The following is a 19,132-nucleotide window of genomic DNA, read 5'->3' as shown; positions in this document are numbered from 1 at the left end:
ACTTAGACTGGTGTGGAGTGAGCCGTGAATGCTTTATGAGTGCTAGTTGCTCACGGTTCATATCAGATGTGCTTCCGGTTTTCTCCTTGGAGGGAGTGCCAAGATTTAGTTTTCTAGCGGAGAAAACAACCAGCAGGGTGAACTGACCTCTCCAAAGCCCTCCATCTTGCAGGCATGGGTTCACTCGAACATGCTCTCCTTCTGACCATGGGAGGTGGCTGTTCTCACTGTTCCAGGCCTAGCCTGTTCATTTGTTGATCCATGCGTTTGTAAGTAGTACTCGCTGTGGGGGTGAGGTGGCACAGGCCTTTAATCCCAGCACTCAGGAGGCAGAAGCAGGAGGGTCTGTGTGAGTTGGAGGCCAGCCTGGTCAGCAAGAGCTAGTTCCAGGAAAGGCTCCAAAGCTACAGAGAAACCCTGTCTTGAAAAACCAATAATAATAATAATCAAAAACCAATAATAGTAGTAGTAGTAGTAGTACTTGCCTGGGCATGGTGACACATGCCTATAATCCCAGCACTTGGGAGGCAGAGGCAGGTAGATCTCTGTGAGTTCAAGGCCAGCCTGTTCTACAGAGTGAGTTCTATAGTAGTCAAGGCTACACAGTAACACACACAAAAATAATAAAATAAATAGGAGTAGTGCTCACGATAACACAATGAACACACGATCCAACTCTCCACCTTCAACATTCATCCTTTGCCTCTTCCTGTGTCTTCTCCATGCCTCATCCTCAGCTCCTCTTCATGAGGCGGTTGCCACCCTGCACTATATAAATTTCTCTTGCCTCTTGTGTTTGGGGCTGAGGGTGTAACTCAGTCGTGGGACACTTGCTTAGCATTCATGAAGTCCTGGGTTCAGGACCCAGCACGAAAACAAAGTAATATATAAGAACTGTGGCATTTTAGTTTTTTTTTTAACTCTGTATAAAATATAAATGGAATTGACTTTTTCATTCATTATCATATTTTTGCAAATGATAGTGGATATTCAGCACCCATTCATTTTTCTCTGATGGGTTTGGTTGTTGCTTGAATGTAACACAATGTATTCATAGCCATCCCGTTGATGAGCATTTGGGTTGTTGATCTTTCTGGCTCTTAGAGATGGTGCTGCCACAACCCCCCTGGTCCTGTCTGCTGAGGCAGTGTGGGAAGTGCCCTGATCTGTTGGGCTGAAGGGCATGTCCATGTTTGGCTTTCCTAGGAACTGTGCCAAAGTGTTTTCCAAATTGGTTGGACCACTTTATGCCTCTCCCACAGGGGACGCGTGCTCCTCCCACCCTCTCCATCCCCAGACAAGTCCATGCTATCTACTGACTGTCCTGGTTTCTCCTGATTGAATGAGTGTAAACTGGGATTTCATTATAGCCTTGATTTGCATTTCTCGGATTCAAGGTTTATGGCATCTGAAAGGGGGTTGAGACAGGCAGCGTCCAGTGTGGGCTGGACCTCACTAAGTGGTTATTATCCCACGAAACTCGGTTTCCTCTGAAATGGGGGATATTGTCCGTAAAAGTTCTGCGTTCAGGCGTGGGCAGGAGTGATGGGAGGGGGGTTCCGCAAGGACGTGGAAATGAAGGCAGAGCAAGTAAGACTTGAGTCCCTGTGCAGTAAGAACAAGAAGGAAGCATTCAGGCGGGTGCCCGTTACTCTGGGTCCACTTCAGGATGGGAAAGGGGCTGCCTAGCTCAGGAGCTACAGGGAGCCTGTGCTTCTCTCTCTGCTCAGCTCTCTGCAGCTTCCCTTCCTGCACCCTGGCATTGACATACAGCCTGGCACTGGTGAGTGCTTAGCGAGAATGTGGTGGCCAACTGCTGGATGAAACGTGTGTGTGCTCCTGCCCCTGGCATTCACAACTCCCTGGGGGCCCTCTCTGATTGCTCTTGTCCAAGCAAACAAATGAAGGGCGACCAAGCAAGATAGCTCCTGGGCATCCAAGGGTCCCTAAACCACAGGACCCACCAGAGGGGCTAAGAAGCCAGGTACTAGCAGGCCAAGTTGGAGTACCTCCTCTTGCCAGCCTGGTGTACCCACAGTTGATTTCGACCCCCCTTTCCCTGCCCAGGCCTGGGCCCCTGGAGCTGGTTAGAGACAAGCGCCAGGGCTGGCGGAATAATTATGCCTATTTCATGTGACACCCAAATTGATTGCCGCCAGGGTGACATTACCAGGGCATTGTTCCTCATCTCCAACCTCTTATTACATGTTATTAGGGTGTGTGGTGTGTGTGTGTGTTTTTCTATTTTTTTTCCATTTCAGGGAATTAATCTCTCCCTTCCACCTCCTCTGCTTCCCTCTGCAGAGAATCACTCTCGGCCTGGGAAGGGGGCGGGGCCTGACCAACAACCCTTTTCTGCTTGATCCTGAGCAGACCTGAGGCTACAGCTGGGGGCCTGGCTATCTCTAGTCCCTTGGCTTGAATCCAAGATGTGGGCATCTTAGAGCTGAGAGAGGCTGCTAAGATGTAGCTTGCAAGCCTCCCATGACAGACTGCTCACAGTGGGGCCACTCCCTTGGCTCCGCTCTCTGCACCAGCCTTGGACACGTGACACAGTTCTTAGAGGTGTGCAAGGTTTTCACTCTCCTCACCACATATGGGGTTGTGCAAGGGCAACCGTAGGGTCACCCAGCTGGGCCTGAGCCGGGCCCAGCATAGCCTGTGTCCAAGCAGAGGAGCTACCAGCTCCCTGGCATGAGCTCAACATGTTGGAATGATGGACATTCACAAGGGACTGACCAGGACTTGTTGAACAGAGAGGGCTTGACCAGCCAGTACCAGGGGAAGGGAAGTGTTTTTGTTTATAGTTTGTCTGATCATAAGTAATTCATCAGACTTTGCTTTATGATACATCAGGGGTTTATGTTTCCCCTTTTGTGAAGTACAAATATCCCAAACCATCACCCACCCATGACCTAGCTCCACCATGAGTGGGGTGGCCACATTGGAATGGCAGAGAAGATAGCTGCCGGTGGGCCTTCCTAGGCCAGCCTGAGATTCTGTGGGCCATGGGCAGTGCTGGTGCTCTTGACATCATTGCTCGTCTGTATGGTGGTCTCTAAGACTGAATGCCTCTGGATTAAACTAGCACAGTGCCTTGAACTAACATCCCAGGCTGTTTCCCCATCAGTTCAGTGGAGTCGATATATTGAGGGCCAGTAGGGCCATCTTGTGCTCAGTATAAATGCCTTTCTTCCTCCTTCATGAGCTCTCTGTGCCCAGCATGGTGAGAGGGCAGCATGAAGCCTGCCAGCCCCACTGCAAAGGAAGACATTGTGGTCTCAAGGGGTAAGAGCCCTTCAGGATCTCAGGGGTCTCTAAAAGAGTGATCAGGACAAGCTGGGGTCTAAGGAATCCCAGCTCTGCCCCTTGTGGCTGTGTGACTTTCAGCGAACGGTATGCCTTCTCTGTGCTTTAGCCCTCTGATCAGCAGAACAGGGATAATTATGCCAATCCTCCTGATTGTGAAGATGCCACCAGTTGCCTGGCTGTGTGAACACTGCTTTTCTTTGTCCGAATGTTTTGTAAGACACTGTGGGGAGGGAGGCAGAGTTTAGACTCTCCAGAGTTCCTACCATGCTGTGACTGCAAACAGATTCACAGAACCTCTTTGTGTTACCCCTTTTCCTTTCTTCTCTTTTTCTTTTTTTCTTTTCTTTTTTTTTCTTTTGAGACAGGATCTCTATATATAGTTCTGTTTGGCCTAGAACTATGTAGAACAATCTGGCCTCAAACTCACAGAGATCCCCCTGCCTCTGCTTGCCAAGTGCTGGGACTAAAGGCATGTACCACCACACCCAACCATTTCCAATGTTTTAACCACAAAATGGGGGCTAATGACTCCACCGGCCTTGGTAGGTAGCTGTGGTTTCCACAGGATGCTTGATGCCAGGGGCCCTGTAGAAAGATTCCCAGTCACCACTGCCATGCTGATCCAGTTGCTACCCACCCCAATCCCTGCTGCTTGCCCCACTCCTCTCTTTTCCCTCTGCTTTGGCCTGCTCTCATCTGTGAGTCTGCGTTCAGGCCTGAGGCCTGGGGCTCCCCAAGTGGGGGTAGGCTGGGGTATCTGTGAGAGACCCTAGGAGTGAAGAGGATGGGGTAGGGGCGTTCAGGGTGCCCCTCTGTCCCTGAGAGCCTAGTTTGGCATCTCAGCTCAGAAGGTCATTGGGGTGCAGGATCTGGGTTTGCCTCCCTGCCAACACTTCACATAGGCCCGAGCCAGGTCTCTTCACCCAAGGGACAGCTCCTATTCAAGGAAGGGGGTGCTGTCTACTCAGGCAGGCCCAGCACAGATGACCCTGCAGAGCAGCGAGCTCCAAAAGTGATCCAGTCCTCTGGGATCACACAGCAGGGTGAGGTGCCCTGGCCGGAATCCAGGATAAAGCCCGTGAGCCCTTTGTCATCACAGTTGACTTTCTCTAGGCCCTGCCCAATCCCTGTTCCTCTCTAAGCCAGCCACTCCTGGAGGGCAGAGCCTATATATAGAAGCCTTTAAACACTAAGATGCTTTGACAATTAAAATTTATAATTTATCCCTTAAATGGCCTGAGGTTGTGGGCTGGCCGGAAGGCTGGCAGCTCCCGAGACTGGCTGTGCTTGGGTCGAGTGGGTAGGGGCCGCCCTCCCTTGTACTCAGGGGCCAGGTGCTTGATCAGGGCAACCCAGAGTTCAGGATAGCCAAGGTGCTTGGAGCCTGGCCCAACCTCATTTGTCCTAAAAGGCTGATAGGTGAGCAGCCCAGTTGGTACCCTCCAGCCAGCCTTGGTCCACTTAGGAAGAGACTGGATTTCTCAGAGTGCCAGAGAGATGGGGCTGCTGGCACCAGGCTCACCTACAAACACATTGGTGTTCTATGTCACACATGTATTCTGGTGTTTTCTGTGTGTCACATACACAGAGAGATTCTTTCTCTGTCGCGCATACAGACATTTGATGCTCTCTAGCATCCTCCCTGCCCCCCACCTGTTTATGTACACACACACACTACACACAACCACACACACACATACACACCATACACATACATACACATCACACACCACATACACAACTATACATAACACACACCACACACAACCACACACACATACACACCATACACATACATACACATCACACACCACATACACAACCATACATAACATACACACCACACACAACCACACACACATATATAACACATACACATATACACACCATACACATCATACACCACATACACAACCATACATAACATACACACCACACACAACCACACACACATATACAATACACACATATACACACCATACACATACATACACATCACACACCATATACACAACCATACATAACATACACACCACACACAACCACATACACATATACAACACACACATATACACACCATACACATACATACACATCACACACCACATACACAACCATACATAACATACACACCACACACAACCACACACACATATATAACACATACACATATACACACCATACACATCATATACCACATACACAACCATACATAACATACACACCACACACAACCACACACACATATACAACACACACATATATACACCATACACATACATACACATCACACACCATATACACAACCATACATAACATACACACCACACACAACCACATACACATATACAACACACACATATACACACCATACACATACATACACATCACATACCACATACACAACCATACATAACACACATACACCCTGAGAACCTAGCAACTCTTTGCCAGAACAAGAGCAAGAGGAAAATAATTATGCACGACAAAAGACATGACCTCAATTTCTTCCAGGTTGACTTTTTTTCTCCTCTTGGTGTGTGTGTGGAGGGTGTGTATAGCTAGAGACAGTGCCAGCCAGGAGGGGACACACTGGACTCTTCTAGCCAGTGAAAACAGCACTGATCTTGCAGCTCAGTCTGGTTGCTGAGCCTCCTCTCAGGGTCCCCTCCCCTGTGCCCAGGTGGCCTGCTCCTGGGCTCTTAGCCTAGCCCTGCAGACCAATACTACATTCCCCATTAGCAGCTCCTTCTTAATCCATTACCTGCTCTTCACAGCTCAGCAGGGATGAGTCAGGACAGCCAGAACAGTGTCTTGAAGGAGCTCAGGGACTGGGCCAGGATTTGGGGCAGGAGAAAAGCCAATCGGAGTCCTGCATGCTTTCAGCTTGACCTGGCCATAAGCCACCTCCTCCTTCCTAGCCTTGCTATCCTCTCTCCTCCCGGAATCCCTTCTCGAGCCTAGACTAAGCATTGGAGGACAGGGTTGAATTTTGTCTAGTGTTTCCAGGGCTGTTGTCTGATTAGTTGAGGTGGGAGAGGCTGGGGGTGCAGAGATGAATGAGATCTAGTTCAGCATTTTAATTTGGAAGCCACAGAGAAAGTGAGAAGGAGGGAGCACTAGCAGCCATGGTCCAGAGAACCCCACAAGGGGGAGGAGTGCCCACACCCACACAGCATCAAGGTGTGAAGGCTGGGCAGATCTCTGGCACCGGTGTGGGGAGGAGCAAGCAGGTAATTGTGCATTGTCTCCAGAAGGGCCACTTGGTCCTAGCTGCCCATGAACAGGTACATGTAACTGGCGCTTTCATGCTACAACATGGACCCAGCAACACTGAGGCCCCAGCAAGGCAGCTGCTAGAGCAGGGCTTCAGTGGAGAAGCCCACACTTTGCCTGGCATCTGTTCTTTGGTGACCTGAGTCCCCTCACTTACGTTAGTCTCTGTCTGCACACCTGAAGATGGTTAACTGATCAAACCCACTGTAAGGATGGATGGTGAGAACGAGGTAGCTTAAGAGGCCCCAGTCTTACAACTGAATGCCACACAATGTGAGGTAGGAGCCAGACGGGGCTGGATTAGTACGCAGGCTGTGGCCCCGTCTATTTCTGATGGTCTTTGAAGGTTTTCACCGTATGTCACCCAGGCTGGCCTGGGACCCACAGAGATCTGCCTGCCCCTGCCTCTGGAGTGATGGGATTAAAGGCATCTGTCACCCAGCCTGGGCCTCTCCCTGACTTTCGCCCCTTCCTTGTCCCTTTGCCCGCCTCTCGCCCACCTCCTGCTTCTCTGTCTGCCTCTACCCCTACTCTCTTGACCCCACCCTCCCCTTTCTTGCTCTCACACACGGTCCTTTATGAACAATGAGGCCGGGCCTGAGCACTTTGGGGATTCCCTAACCAGCCTGTTCTACTGCAGCCCAGCTGTGGGAACATAGGCTTCAAGGCAATGTGACCGCTGGTCACCAGCCTTGTTCCCAGAGAGGAAGTGTGCAGGCCACCTACCAGCCTAAGAATCTCAAAGCTTTGTTGTTCAGAGGGCTCAGACCCAGCCTGCTCTGTAAAAGAGTCACCCCTGGGGGGGAGCAGGGACGACACGGGGGACTGCTGTCCCTGAGGAATGCTACGTGGGAACCCGGAGAGCCCAGTATAACTAAGCCTTCCACCTGTGCTGCGGCTCACCCCAAATGAGGGGAGATTTGAGTCCAGACAGGAGCATGGGTTCACAGGAACCCAAGTGGGCAGTCGCTGAACACATGCCAGGTATCCCAGGGCTAACCACCCTGGGCATGACTCTCTGAGGGCCAGCAGCTTCCCTCTGCCCCAGGACACACGCACTCAGCCGGCTCTCCAGAGACCAGCAGACCCACCAGAGGGACAGAGCCCTGCTACCCTCTGGTTTCGTGGCCTTAAGCTGGCACAAGTGCGTTCCCTTCGTGGACCTCAGTTTCTCAGCTGTAAAATAAGTGAGAAATGCCTTCTGAGAACGGTGTCTCCAGGTTCTCAGCCAGTGTGCAAAGCTCTGCCCATGCAGCCTACAACAGGGCTCTCCAGTGTTCTGACTTATGGGCCTGGCTCAGAGCTGCACCCAGGTGCCACCAGGCAACGCTGCCTATGGGACAACATGACCCCGGCCCATGCATGAGCAATCCCACACCTTACCCTCCCCACCAGAGTCCCAGGAGAGCTGAGCAGCCCAGGGCCACCCTCACATGGATCCTCCCAGTCCTGATGAACTTCATCCCAGGTCTTCAGCCCCCTTTGTCCCCAGCCAAGGATGTTTGACTGTCCAGCATTCCAAGCATCAGTTCCCTGGGAGACTCTGAAACCCAGTGTCTGTTCAGTGAGGGGCACTGCCCAGGGCAGCCATCAGGCTGCTGCAGAGAACTGCATATGGCCAGTGTCAGGCAGCACTGACCCAGGCCATGCCTGTCCCCGGACATGAGGGCAGGTATGGGTGGTGCTGGCAACCCAACCATCCCTACTGCAGACAGTTCAGAGTTCAACTTGAACTACACTGATGGTTCAGCTGCCTCCCCAACCCTGCTGCGGGGAGGACTCAGGCCACCGCAGGGTCTGGGCATCATGCCCTGGGTACTACTGTCCTCTGCCTGCCACCTGCCTGTCTTTGAGCTTTATTTTCTTTGTATTTATTGTTCCAATTTTGAATTCTTGCCCTCATGAGAAGCCCTTGAGGTGGGCAAGGATTCGAATTAAAACTCTGATTAAAAAGCATAAAGCACCCTGAAAAATACAGGAGCAGCCTTAGACTGCCAGAGCCTGGTGGTGAGCAGCCTGGTTGACCCTCTCAAGACACGGCCCCCCACCCAATATGTTATACTGCCAAGGACCCCGTGGGGGTGTGAGCCTAGGAGCCTCTGCCCAACATGCTGAGCTGTCTGTTATGCTGGTATGGACAGGGCATCCTAGTCTCTCAGGGCTTTAGTTTCCCTACCTTTCAGAACAGCCAGCCACCTGTAAAACGAAGGGCTGGGGAGATAGCTCAGACTGTAAAATGCTTGACGCACAAACATAAGGACCCGAGATTAGATCTCCGGCACTCACATAAAATGTCAAGTACAGCGATGTTCACCCATAATCCCAGTGCTGGGGAAGTAGAGGCAGGGATCCCTAGAGGTTGTCGGTCAGCCAGTCTAGCTAAACTAGTGAGCTCCCCACTCAGTGAGAGGTGTTGTGTCATAAACTATGGTGAAAAGTGACAGAGGAAGGCATCTGATGTTGACCTCTGGCCTCCACTTGTTTGTGCACATATATGAACATGCACACACACACACGTGCTCACACAGTAGTAGAACAAGACAATTCAGAGGATGTGTACATGGGAGTTCTCCTGACCTCATGGTACATGGTCACTGCTCTGTGGCAAACTGCCTGGCTTGGGGCGGTAACTCTTTAGGGCAAGGCTGCCCAACTGCCTGGCTTGGGCGGTAGCTCTATAGGGCAAGCCTGCCCAACTGCCTGGCTTGGGGTGGTAGCTCTTTAGGGCAAGCCTGCCCAACTGCCTGGCTTGGGGTGGTAGCTCTATAGGGCAAGGCTGCCTAGCTGCCTGGCTTGGGGCAGTAGCTCTATAGGGCAAGGCTACCCAACTGCCTGGCTTGGGGTGGGAGCTCTATAGGGCAAGGCTGCTCAACTGCCTGGCTTGGGGCGGTAGCTCTATAGGGCAAGGCTGCCTAACTTTCCCACCAACATTTTCACAGACCCCAGGTTTCATTGTTCAGTGGGCCTGCACCAAGGTCAGCCCCGGCAGAGGGTCCTCCACTACCTATAACAACTCCATCTTGACCACATGTTGCCTCCCACAGAATGTTCACCCGCGAGTGTTCTTGAGCCCTTCCCTATAGCAGGTGAGATAGATGGAGCTGGGACAGTGGCAGTGTGACCCAGAGTTGCCTATACATCACATGGTGGCCGGAGAGCATGTTTCTCTTTGCTCAGCTGCTGGATGCTCTCCTCTGTTCTTTTTTGTTTTTTGGGTTTTTTTTTGTTTTTTTGTTTGTTTGTTTGTTTGTTTGTTTTTCGAGACAGGGTTTCTCTGTGGTTTTGGAGCCTGTCCTGGAACTAGCTCTTGTAGACCAGGCTGGTCTCGAACTCACAGAGATCCGCCTGCCTCTGCCTCCCGAGTGCTGGGATTAAAGGCGTGCACCACCACCGCCCTGCTTTCCTCTGTTCTTAATGCAGGACATTTATGGCACTGTCCCCAGCTGACTCCCATTCCTCTCTTCTTGTCATCCTCTTGTGCCTTAACTTTTCACTCGGTTGGCCCAACGGCCATTAGAATGAGGTGCGCCACACAGCAGTCACATGTCGGTGCAAGGAAGAATCAAGTGTGTCCACATTGTAGGCAAGTGATGCCTCAGGGAGGACTTCATGGGGGAAGGTGGTCTTTGGGGTACAAGGTTGGCAAGGCAGCTGGGACAGTTCTCCAAAAGGAGACTGCTTAGAGGCAGGGTGTGCAGGGCAAAGTAGATACAGCTGTGTGGCTGTGGGGCGAGGAGGTGGGTGGATGCTGTACACACAGGTGCTGTGCACACGTGCAAGAGGGCTTGTCAACATCTGGGGTGTTTATGCCTCCCTTCTCTCTTCAGCCTCCTCTAGCAGCTCCCAGGCTAGCCCAGGCCCGAGACGGGTGCTAAAAGTCCTACTCGCTTCCTGAAGTCCCTAGCCTCACACCCACACCAGCCCCAGCTTCTGGCCCAATTACTTATTGATCGCCCGTCAGGATGTTTGCTTTCCTGGTGGGTCACTGGAGCGTATGTGACTGTGGAAAATGGTCCTGTGGGGGCAGGGCAGGGAGATGCTCGGACACAGAAGAATCTGGAGAGAGAATGAGGGGGGAGGAAGGGGGAGGGTGACAAAACCCTTGGGGATAACAAAACTGTGCAGATTCCATAACATGTCAGTGACACCATGAGTTCTCGCTGGTTAATCAGTCACTTAGTCGATCAACAGCCAGGAAATACCTGTCAGTTCCTGAAGACCAGCAGAGCATTTGAAAGCGTGTGGAGCCAGAGCTTCTGGTCCAGATTGGTCCCTGCTACTGGTTGAGTGCTAGTCACAGTCTCTCAGAGCCTCAGTTGCCTTAATGGATGACAATGATGATAAATTGTGGCTTGAAGGCAGAGGCTGTGTCAATGGGGTAGGGGAGAGCCCAAAGTGGGCACAGATGGGACTCCCAAGCCTGGCCTCCCCATCTTGCAGTAGGCGCCACAGGGCCATGGGTATAGGGCTGAATTGCAGCAGTTCAGCCCAGCTGCGCCAGAGGCCAGGTGATGAGCACTATAGCATTTTCATCCCACTGGCAGCAGAAGGATGCAGTGGGCTGCTGCTTTGGTACATCCTTGAAGCCCTCTTGGCTCCTCCCTATCCCATCTCCAGGCCAGTTCCTACAGAGTGAGTAGAAGGCAAGGCAGGCAGTACCAGGATCGGGAGAGGTATGCAGGGCTCACTCCATCTGCAGCCTCCCAGCCCATTCAGCATGTCTTAGGATCTAGCTTTAACCAGCCTTGTATGCACAGTACTACAGTGCAGGCGTAAGACTGCCTATCCTGGTCTTAGTGGTCAGACCAGTAACTGGAGGAGCCTGGTGGTGGGGTAGGACTTCTGAAGGGGCAGTCTAGAAAGAATGGCAGGGTTAAGGTCAGGATGCAGGAAACACTCCTGCCCTGGGTTGAGTTAGCTGATCCGATCAAGGATCTACCCTTGTAGAAGAGGTGGTCCAGGGCTTACAGGACCCAGGTGAGATCTTCAGGTGCAGAGGCTTCCTGGCTGGGTCCTGGCTTCTGGATGGCACCCCATCCTGGAACATGTTTGGTACCTTTTACAGGTACCCAGGGTTTGTAGACCACCTGGGACTCAGTGGCAGAGTTGGGTGGAATGTATCATGGTATCTACATGGTGCCCAGCATCCTCAGGAGCTCTTGGCCTGTGGGCTGACTCCATTTGTGCTCTCCCATCCCCTTCAGGGCTATTCCCAGGAACTTGAGTCCTTTGAGCCTCCGTGAGTCTGGGTGGCTCACCAAGACTGACTATCACTGATAAGGCCCAGGGTGAGCCGAGACTCAGGACATGCCGAGAGTAAACTGTCTGCGATCCCTAAAGAAGATGGCATTGCCCCTCATGTGCAACCTTCCCACTTGGGATGGGGATGAGGTGGGGTCCAGCCAAGTACTGCCTGCTCACTGCCGCCTCTGTCCTCTGCTTGCTTCCTGCTGCAGGTGAGCGAGAGGATGCTGGCGGGGGGCATGAGAAGCATGCCCAGCCCCCTCCTGGCCTGCTGGCAGCCCATCCTCCTGCTGGTACTGGGCTCTGTGCTGTCAGGTTCTGCCACGGGCTGCCCGCCCCGCTGCGAGTGCTCAGCACAGGACCGAGCAGTGCTCTGCCACCGAAAGCGCTTTGTGGCAGTGCCCGAGGGCATCCCCACCGAGACTCGTCTGCTGGACCTGGGCAAAAACCGCATCAAGACGCTCAACCAGGACGAGTTTGCCAGCTTCCCACACCTGGAGGAACTGGAACTCAATGAGAACATCGTGAGCGCCGTGGAACCCGGCGCCTTCAACAACCTCTTCAACCTTCGGACGCTGGGGCTGCGTAGCAACCGCCTGAAGCTCATCCCGTTGGGTGTCTTCACCGGCCTCAGCAACCTGACCAAGCTGGACATCAGTGAAAACAAGATTGTCATCCTGCTGGACTACATGTTCCAAGACCTATACAACCTCAAGTCGCTGGAGGTCGGTGACAATGACCTCGTCTACATCTCCCATCGAGCTTTCAGTGGCCTCAACAGCCTGGAGCAGCTGACTCTGGAGAAATGCAATCTGACCTCCATCCCCACCGAGGCGCTTTCCCACCTGCATGGCCTCATCGTCCTGCGGCTACGACATCTCAACATCAACGCCATCAGGGACTACTCCTTCAAAAGGCTGTATCGACTCAAGGTCTTGGAGATCTCCCACTGGCCCTACCTGGACACCATGACCCCCAACTGCCTCTACGGCCTCAACCTGACATCCCTGTCCATCACGCACTGCAACCTGACCGCCGTGCCCTATCTGGCCGTTCGCCATCTGGTCTATCTCCGCTTCCTCAATCTTTCCTACAACCCCATTGGTACTATCGAGGGCTCCATGCTGCATGAGCTGCTGCGGTTGCAGGAGATCCAGCTGGTGGGTGGGCAGCTGGCTGTGGTGGAGCCCTATGCCTTTCGTGGGCTCAACTACCTACGTGTGCTCAATGTCTCTGGCAACCAGCTGACCACCCTGGAGGAGTCTGCCTTCCACTCGGTGGGCAACCTGGAGACGCTCATCCTGGACTCCAACCCCCTGGCCTGTGACTGCCGGCTGCTATGGGTCTTCCGGCGCCGCTGGCGGCTCAACTTCAACAGGCAGCAACCCACCTGCGCCACACCCGAGTTTGTCCAGGGCAAGGAGTTCAAGGACTTTCCAGACGTTCTCCTACCCAACTACTTCACCTGCCGCCGGGCTCACATCCGGGACCGCAAGGCGCAGCAGGTGTTTGTAGATGAGGGCCACACGGTGCAGTTTGTGTGCCGAGCAGATGGCGACCCTCCACCAGCCATCCTTTGGCTCTCACCCCGCAAGCACTTGGTCTCAGCTAAGAGCAATGGACGACTCACAGTCTTCCCTGATGGCACGCTGGAGGTGCGCTACGCCCAGGTACAGGACAACGGCACGTACCTGTGCATCGCAGCGAATGCTGGCGGCAACGACTCCATGCCCGCCCACCTGCATGTGCGCAGCTACTCGCCCGACTGGCCCCATCAACCCAACAAGACGTTCGCCTTCATCTCCAACCAGCCAGGCGAGGGAGAGGCCAACAGCACCCGCGCCACCGTGCCTTTCCCCTTCGACATCAAGACGCTCATCATTGCCACCACCATGGGCTTCATCTCCTTCCTGGGCGTTGTCCTCTTCTGCCTGGTGCTGCTGTTTCTCTGGAGCCGGGGCAAAGGCAACACAAAGCACAACATCGAAATTGAGTATGTGCCCCGGAAATCGGACGCAGGCATCAGCTCGGCCGATGCACCCCGCAAGTTCAACATGAAGATGATATAATGACGGGGTGGGATTGGGGCACAGGGACCCCCCCCCCCCCGGGGGAACACTGGGCAAGGAAGGAGCAGGGCTGCTGCCCACTCACTCCCAGGCCTTCCCACCTCCTTCCTGCCCTCCTCCCCCCTCTCCCTCCCCTCCCACGTGCCCCTGCTGCCTCGCCAGCCCTCACCACCTGCCCTCCTTCTACCAGGACTTCAGAAGGCCAGGCCTGAGGACCCCACCTACACAGGGGCCAGAGTTGACAGACGAATCCAAAGCCGATGAACCGACACGCGGCAGAGTCAATACAATTTAAAAAAAAAAAAAAGTTACAAACTTCCTCTGTAACTTGGGTTTCAATAATTATGGATTTTTATGAAAACTTGAAATAATAAAAAGAAAAAACTATTTCCTATAGCTAGTCGGAATGCAAACTTTTGACGTCCTGATGGCCCCCAGGGCCTTCTTCCAACTCAGTTTCTTGTTTTCTCTTCCTCCTCCTCTTCCTCCTTTCTCTTCTCTTCCCCCGTGGGGAGGGATCACTCAGGAAAACAGGGAAGGAGATTCCAGCCCCACCCTCTGGCCCACTCTGCTAGGTGCCATTTGGAGCCATGGGTGGCAGCTCAGCTACAGGACCCAGCTCCAGCTGGTTTTTCACAGGAAGTAGGGGAGGGGACAGGACTGCCCAGTGTGGGTGGGGCTTGTCTGCTGGCTGCCAGGCTGCACTGCCAAGGGGAGGTGGGGGGGGGCCAGGCTCGGGTGTGGCTGAAACTGGGACGGGCTGGGGTCCTCCTGTGGGAACAGCATGGTCAGTGGAAAGAGTCAGGAGCCAGAGGCAGGCCCGAGTCCTCTCCTCTGGTCCCAGCTCTGCTGCTCACTGTTGTGTGACTCAAGCAGGTCACTGGCCCTCTCTGGGCCTCAGTCTCCACATCTGTACAAATGGGAACATTATCCCTGCCCTGCCTACCTCACAGGGCTGTTGTGAGGAACTGATGAGATGATGTATGTGAACCACTTTGTAACCTGTAAAGCGCTGTGCACATGTGTGTGGGTGACTGCTCTCATTATGGTCATTATTCTCTCCCCGTGGGATGGGATCCCCATGGGGTCAGGGCTGGGGGAGGGGGGCAGCTCCTTGTAGGACACTGGCTGGGCTGGTAGGTTCTTCTACCTCTGCCCAGGAGGCCCCCAGACAGAAGCCAGCTTTGGCCTGGACGGGTATCGATATTGAGAGGGCCAGCTCTAAGTCTTATATCCACTACTATTTGATGACTATCTGCTGCTTCCTGTGCAGAGTCCTCAGGGTAGACGGCCATTCTGCGGCAGTCTGGAGACAGCCTGTCACCCAGCGCTGTCCGTCCTCCCACTAGGCATCCCCTGGGCCTATCCTGGGCTTGACAGGGAGCGCTTGAATTTGGGTCTTGGACCCAACTGCCCATGAGCTGGCGAGAACCAGGAGAGCCAGACAAAACCTGGACCATACTGTTCAAACCAAATCAGCCTGGAGAGGGTTGCCCTAGGCAACAGTGGTTGTCACTTTCCTTAAAAGAATCCATGGGCCCTTCTGCAAAGCTACCTGCAGCTCGGTCCGCAGACCCAGCACTCACTACGTCTCGTGTTTGGGCAGGGAGGACACCTGGCCTCTCTACTCCAAGTTGGTGCTTTCTCCTACGGACAGCTTCTGCTCAGCCCTATGTGGGTCCAGGGTTTCCTGTCTCCCCTCCATCCTCTGGCCTTAGCTATAGCAGCGCAGAGACCAAGGGGCACAGAGAGCAATAGGGAGTTCAGTCCTTAGCATCAAGAAACTGCCAGAATGCAGCTCATCCAAATGGGCTCCCACCTCCAAGCTAAGACCTGGGAGTGAGCAGCGTGTCTGGTGAGAGAGCCTGAAATGAGCCCCCAGTCAGTCTGTCCATCCGTCCGTCTGTCCTTCCTTCATTTCTCAGGCATCACTGCCATGGCTCTGCTCCCAGCTCAGCTGATACCTAAGGCTACAGCCAGCCTTGCCCCAGCCTGCTCTCCCAACCACTGCCCAGGACTTGGTTCTGGACAAGGCTTGAGCCCTCTGGTGACCTCCTTTAGGACTCGGTGGAGATCCCTAGAGGAAGCAGATGGGTAGTTATAAGATTCCGAGGTCCAAGGTCAGGTCTGTGTTCACGTTCTAATTGTCAGGATTATCCTCCAAGCCCCAATTCCTCACCTGCCTCTGCCTCCTGAGTGCTGGGTTAAACGTGTGTGCCATGTCTAGCCTTGATCTCACTGCTTTTGCTGGTGAGGAGGATTGAATCCTTCTTGTGCACATACAGAGGATGAAGACCAGGATGCCAGTTACTTAGCTGAAGCCAGTCAGCCTCCGAGTGACAGTACCGGGGTCTGCTTCCAGACTCTCAGAGCCATAGCCTTCTCAGCCTGGCACAGGGCTTCTCAGCCATGCAGGAACAAGAGAACTCAGTGGGAAACCAAAGAGGCTCGGGTATGCAGGGTCCTTAGCAAGGAAATGGTCTGCATCCAAGAGGCTAGTCATGTTGCAGGATGCTTCAAGACCCTGGCAGGCCTGTCATCTCCAGAGAGGGATCAGCGCCCAGGCTCTCTGCTGCCCAGTCTGGAGGCTGAGCTAGTACACCCTCTGTCCTCTCCAAGAGGCTCATATGGAATTGTCACATGATCTCTGGGGTGCCGCAGGTGCTGCTAAACAGGGCCAAGGCGCTAATTTACTCCTAGCTACCGGGACAGAAACGGTTCCCATGGAAACGCAGGGACTTGGGGAAATTCTTAGGTTGCTATCAGGTTGGGAAGAGTCAGTCTGGGAGAGGAGTGCCCAGGGTCATAGGACGGGGCTGGCTGTCTGGAAGCTAGAAAGCTGGTGGGTCTCAGCACAGCCTCTTTTCACTGTGAAAAGTGTCATCTGTGGAAGAGGGCACTCTTCTACATCACTGCCTATGCCTTGCTACGGCTCAAGGGGGCATCCTGGGATGCCTGACTGGAGAGTCTACTTCTCCGTGCCCAGCAGTCTCTGGAAGGGAACAGGAACAGTGAAGACCCCCACCAAGGATGCACAGGGACTGGCCTGGAACCTGAACCCACAGGCAGACAGAACCAAAGACTTTCTGGCCCCCTACACCCTATCATAATTCTGGGGTCCTGAACTGCACCTGTGACCCTGCAGGGGTGTCTTGCAATCCCAGATGCAGCAGGGGGCTGCACCCAGCTAACCTTCTCACCTGGGACTAAGGGAAGAAGTGGTAGGAAGCTCCTGGGGTATAGAGAACAATATCTGGAATCCTGAGTGTCCACCCATTTTCCAGGGGACAGAACCAAAACCAGTCCCAGGAGCAGGGCATGACAGAGACAAAGATGGTGGGACCAGCCTCACAAAGCAAATAAACTGGGCCAAGCTGATACGGAGGAGGTAAGCCCTAGATGGAGCAGCAAGCACCTTCTATTTTCCCCTGATATGTCAGTTGAGGCTCAGAGAGGGAGAGTAACCCACCAGAGTCACACAGCAGAGGCAGGTGGATCACAGGCTTTAAAGTCAGACATCACCACTGAGACCCCTGTATAAAACCGGGTTGAGAATCCTATTTTTAGGGTACCTGAGAATATTAAAGATCATATATAATTTGGGAAACACTGATGATTGCCGTCATTAGCCTGATGGGCAAGCAGGGGAATGGTGGCTGAACCCAGGAGCTGGAATATCAGGGACTTTATAGGACGTGGTGGGGTCAGTTAGAAGTCAAGCCTGGTCATCCCCTCCACGTGGCTCTTGGAGGCCAAACTATGAGGGGAGTAGGAACAGACACGGCCACCAGTCTCCCTGCTTAGGACAGAACAGCCATAAAGGCCCTAAAGGACAGGGTCACACGTGTAAGTACCTATGACAAGGGGCTACAGACAACTGACGTCAGAGTCCCTGGGGGAACTTCTGTTACTAGCTGGCCAAGAGGCTTTGAGACTTTTCAGGCCTGATGCCGGGGTTCCTGTGCCACAAGAGGAGGATAGAGGCCGGGATGTATCTCAGGTGGTAGAGTGCTTATATAACATGCACAAGGCCGCGGGTTCAATCCCTGGTGAAACCGTGGTGCTATACACCTGTAATCCCAGGAGTATAGGCTGGGGGGGGTCTAGAGTTCAAGGCCAGCTTGGAGTGAGGGGAGAAAAAAAACCCACAAAACCAAGGACAGCACAGACACACAAGGGAGTAAGCACCCTCCTGTGATAACAGCCCATACAAGATGGAAAGTCACTTCCCGACTCCATCTGCTCTTAGGAAACCCCCAGCTCCAGCCTCTTTCCTAGTATGACTTACTGGCAGCTCTTATCTCTCCATTCATAGTCCCTAAGGAAATTAATCCGATTGGTCACCTACCAGCCAATACCTTGGCTGCCTCAGAGTAAGGTGCTTGTCTCTTATCCAATCAGCTGTGGCTAAGGAGGTGCAGAGGCCAAATTTGGGTAAAGAAGTCACAGAAGGGCTAAGGGGTTGGGGTAGAATTTCCTGTTTCTACACTGCTACCCCCAAAACTTAGTGGTTTGAAGCTACAAGCATGTATTGGTATCCCCCTTCTGGAACTAGGGCAGAGTTTGGGGAGGACAGCAGCCTATCTCTGCCCTGAGGGACATCTACCAGGGATACTTGACTGGAGCTAAAAGACCCAAGGTGGCTTCTGACCATGTCAATCACCTTATCAAGGGAAGTTGGAAAGACTGGGGACAACTGGCATCTGTTTCCACACGGTCCACCCGAGACTAGCAGAACATCTTCTTGGAGGCCCGGCTCTACCACAGTGTAGCAAAAGTCACCAAGTATCTTGAAGCCTGGGCCAGAATGTTCCACATGGACATCTGGACTCTTCTTTTGCCTAGGTGTGTCACAGGCTCCTCGGCTTCAAGGGGAGAGGGTCTAGTATGACAGGAGGAGCTGCATACTCATACTAGACGACAAGCAAGTCCTGAAGGGTGCTGCAGACAGCTTGGAAGTTGCCCTCGACAGGAGCATCTCTAGTCCCTTTGTCCTTGGAGGATGCATCTGTGGATACAGGCCTCTAGAGGTTGCTCAGGAGTGGGGGTCTCCAAGAGTGATGACTGCAGGGACCATAGAGAGCTGAGACTCACTGGCGGGTACAATGTCCTTTCTGTGGCAGGCGGCAGTAGAGGCAGGGGCAGTAATCCTGGCAGCCACAGTTTAACAAGGGTGATGTGGGAACTAGGCTACAAGTCCCCTCCTTTAATCCCGCTCCAAAGAGGTTCTA

The 19,132-nt window shown here is 53.3% G+C and overlaps 1 protein-coding gene across 7 annotated transcripts in view; it reads left to right on the top strand.

Annotated features, from left to right (window-relative positions):
- Lingo1 (leucine rich repeat and Ig domain containing 1) overlaps positions 1–14,293 on the top strand; it is a 180,943-nt gene extending 166,650 nt beyond the window's left edge. For all 7 annotated transcript variants that reach the window (XM_041638570.1, XM_041638569.1, XM_041638567.1 and 4 more), the window contains one exon: positions 12,045–14,293. In XM_041638570.1, the coding sequence (XP_041494504.1) occupies positions 12,057–13,901 (1,845 nt within the window). In that variant the 5' untranslated portion in view covers positions 12,045–12,056 and the 3' untranslated portion in view covers positions 13,902–14,293. The remainder of the gene's footprint in view (positions 1–12,044) is intronic.
- Positions 14,294–19,132: the final 4,839 nt, after the last annotated feature.

The sequence above is a fragment of the Microtus oregoni genome, unplaced genomic scaffold (assembly GCF_018167655.1).
Source record: "Microtus oregoni isolate MIOR12 unplaced genomic scaffold, Mior012 000055F_ref0000237, whole genome shotgun sequence".
Classification (NCBI taxonomy): Eukaryota; Metazoa; Chordata; class Mammalia; order Rodentia; family Cricetidae; genus Microtus; species Microtus oregoni.
This window is presented reverse-complemented; position numbering and strand designations above follow the sequence as displayed.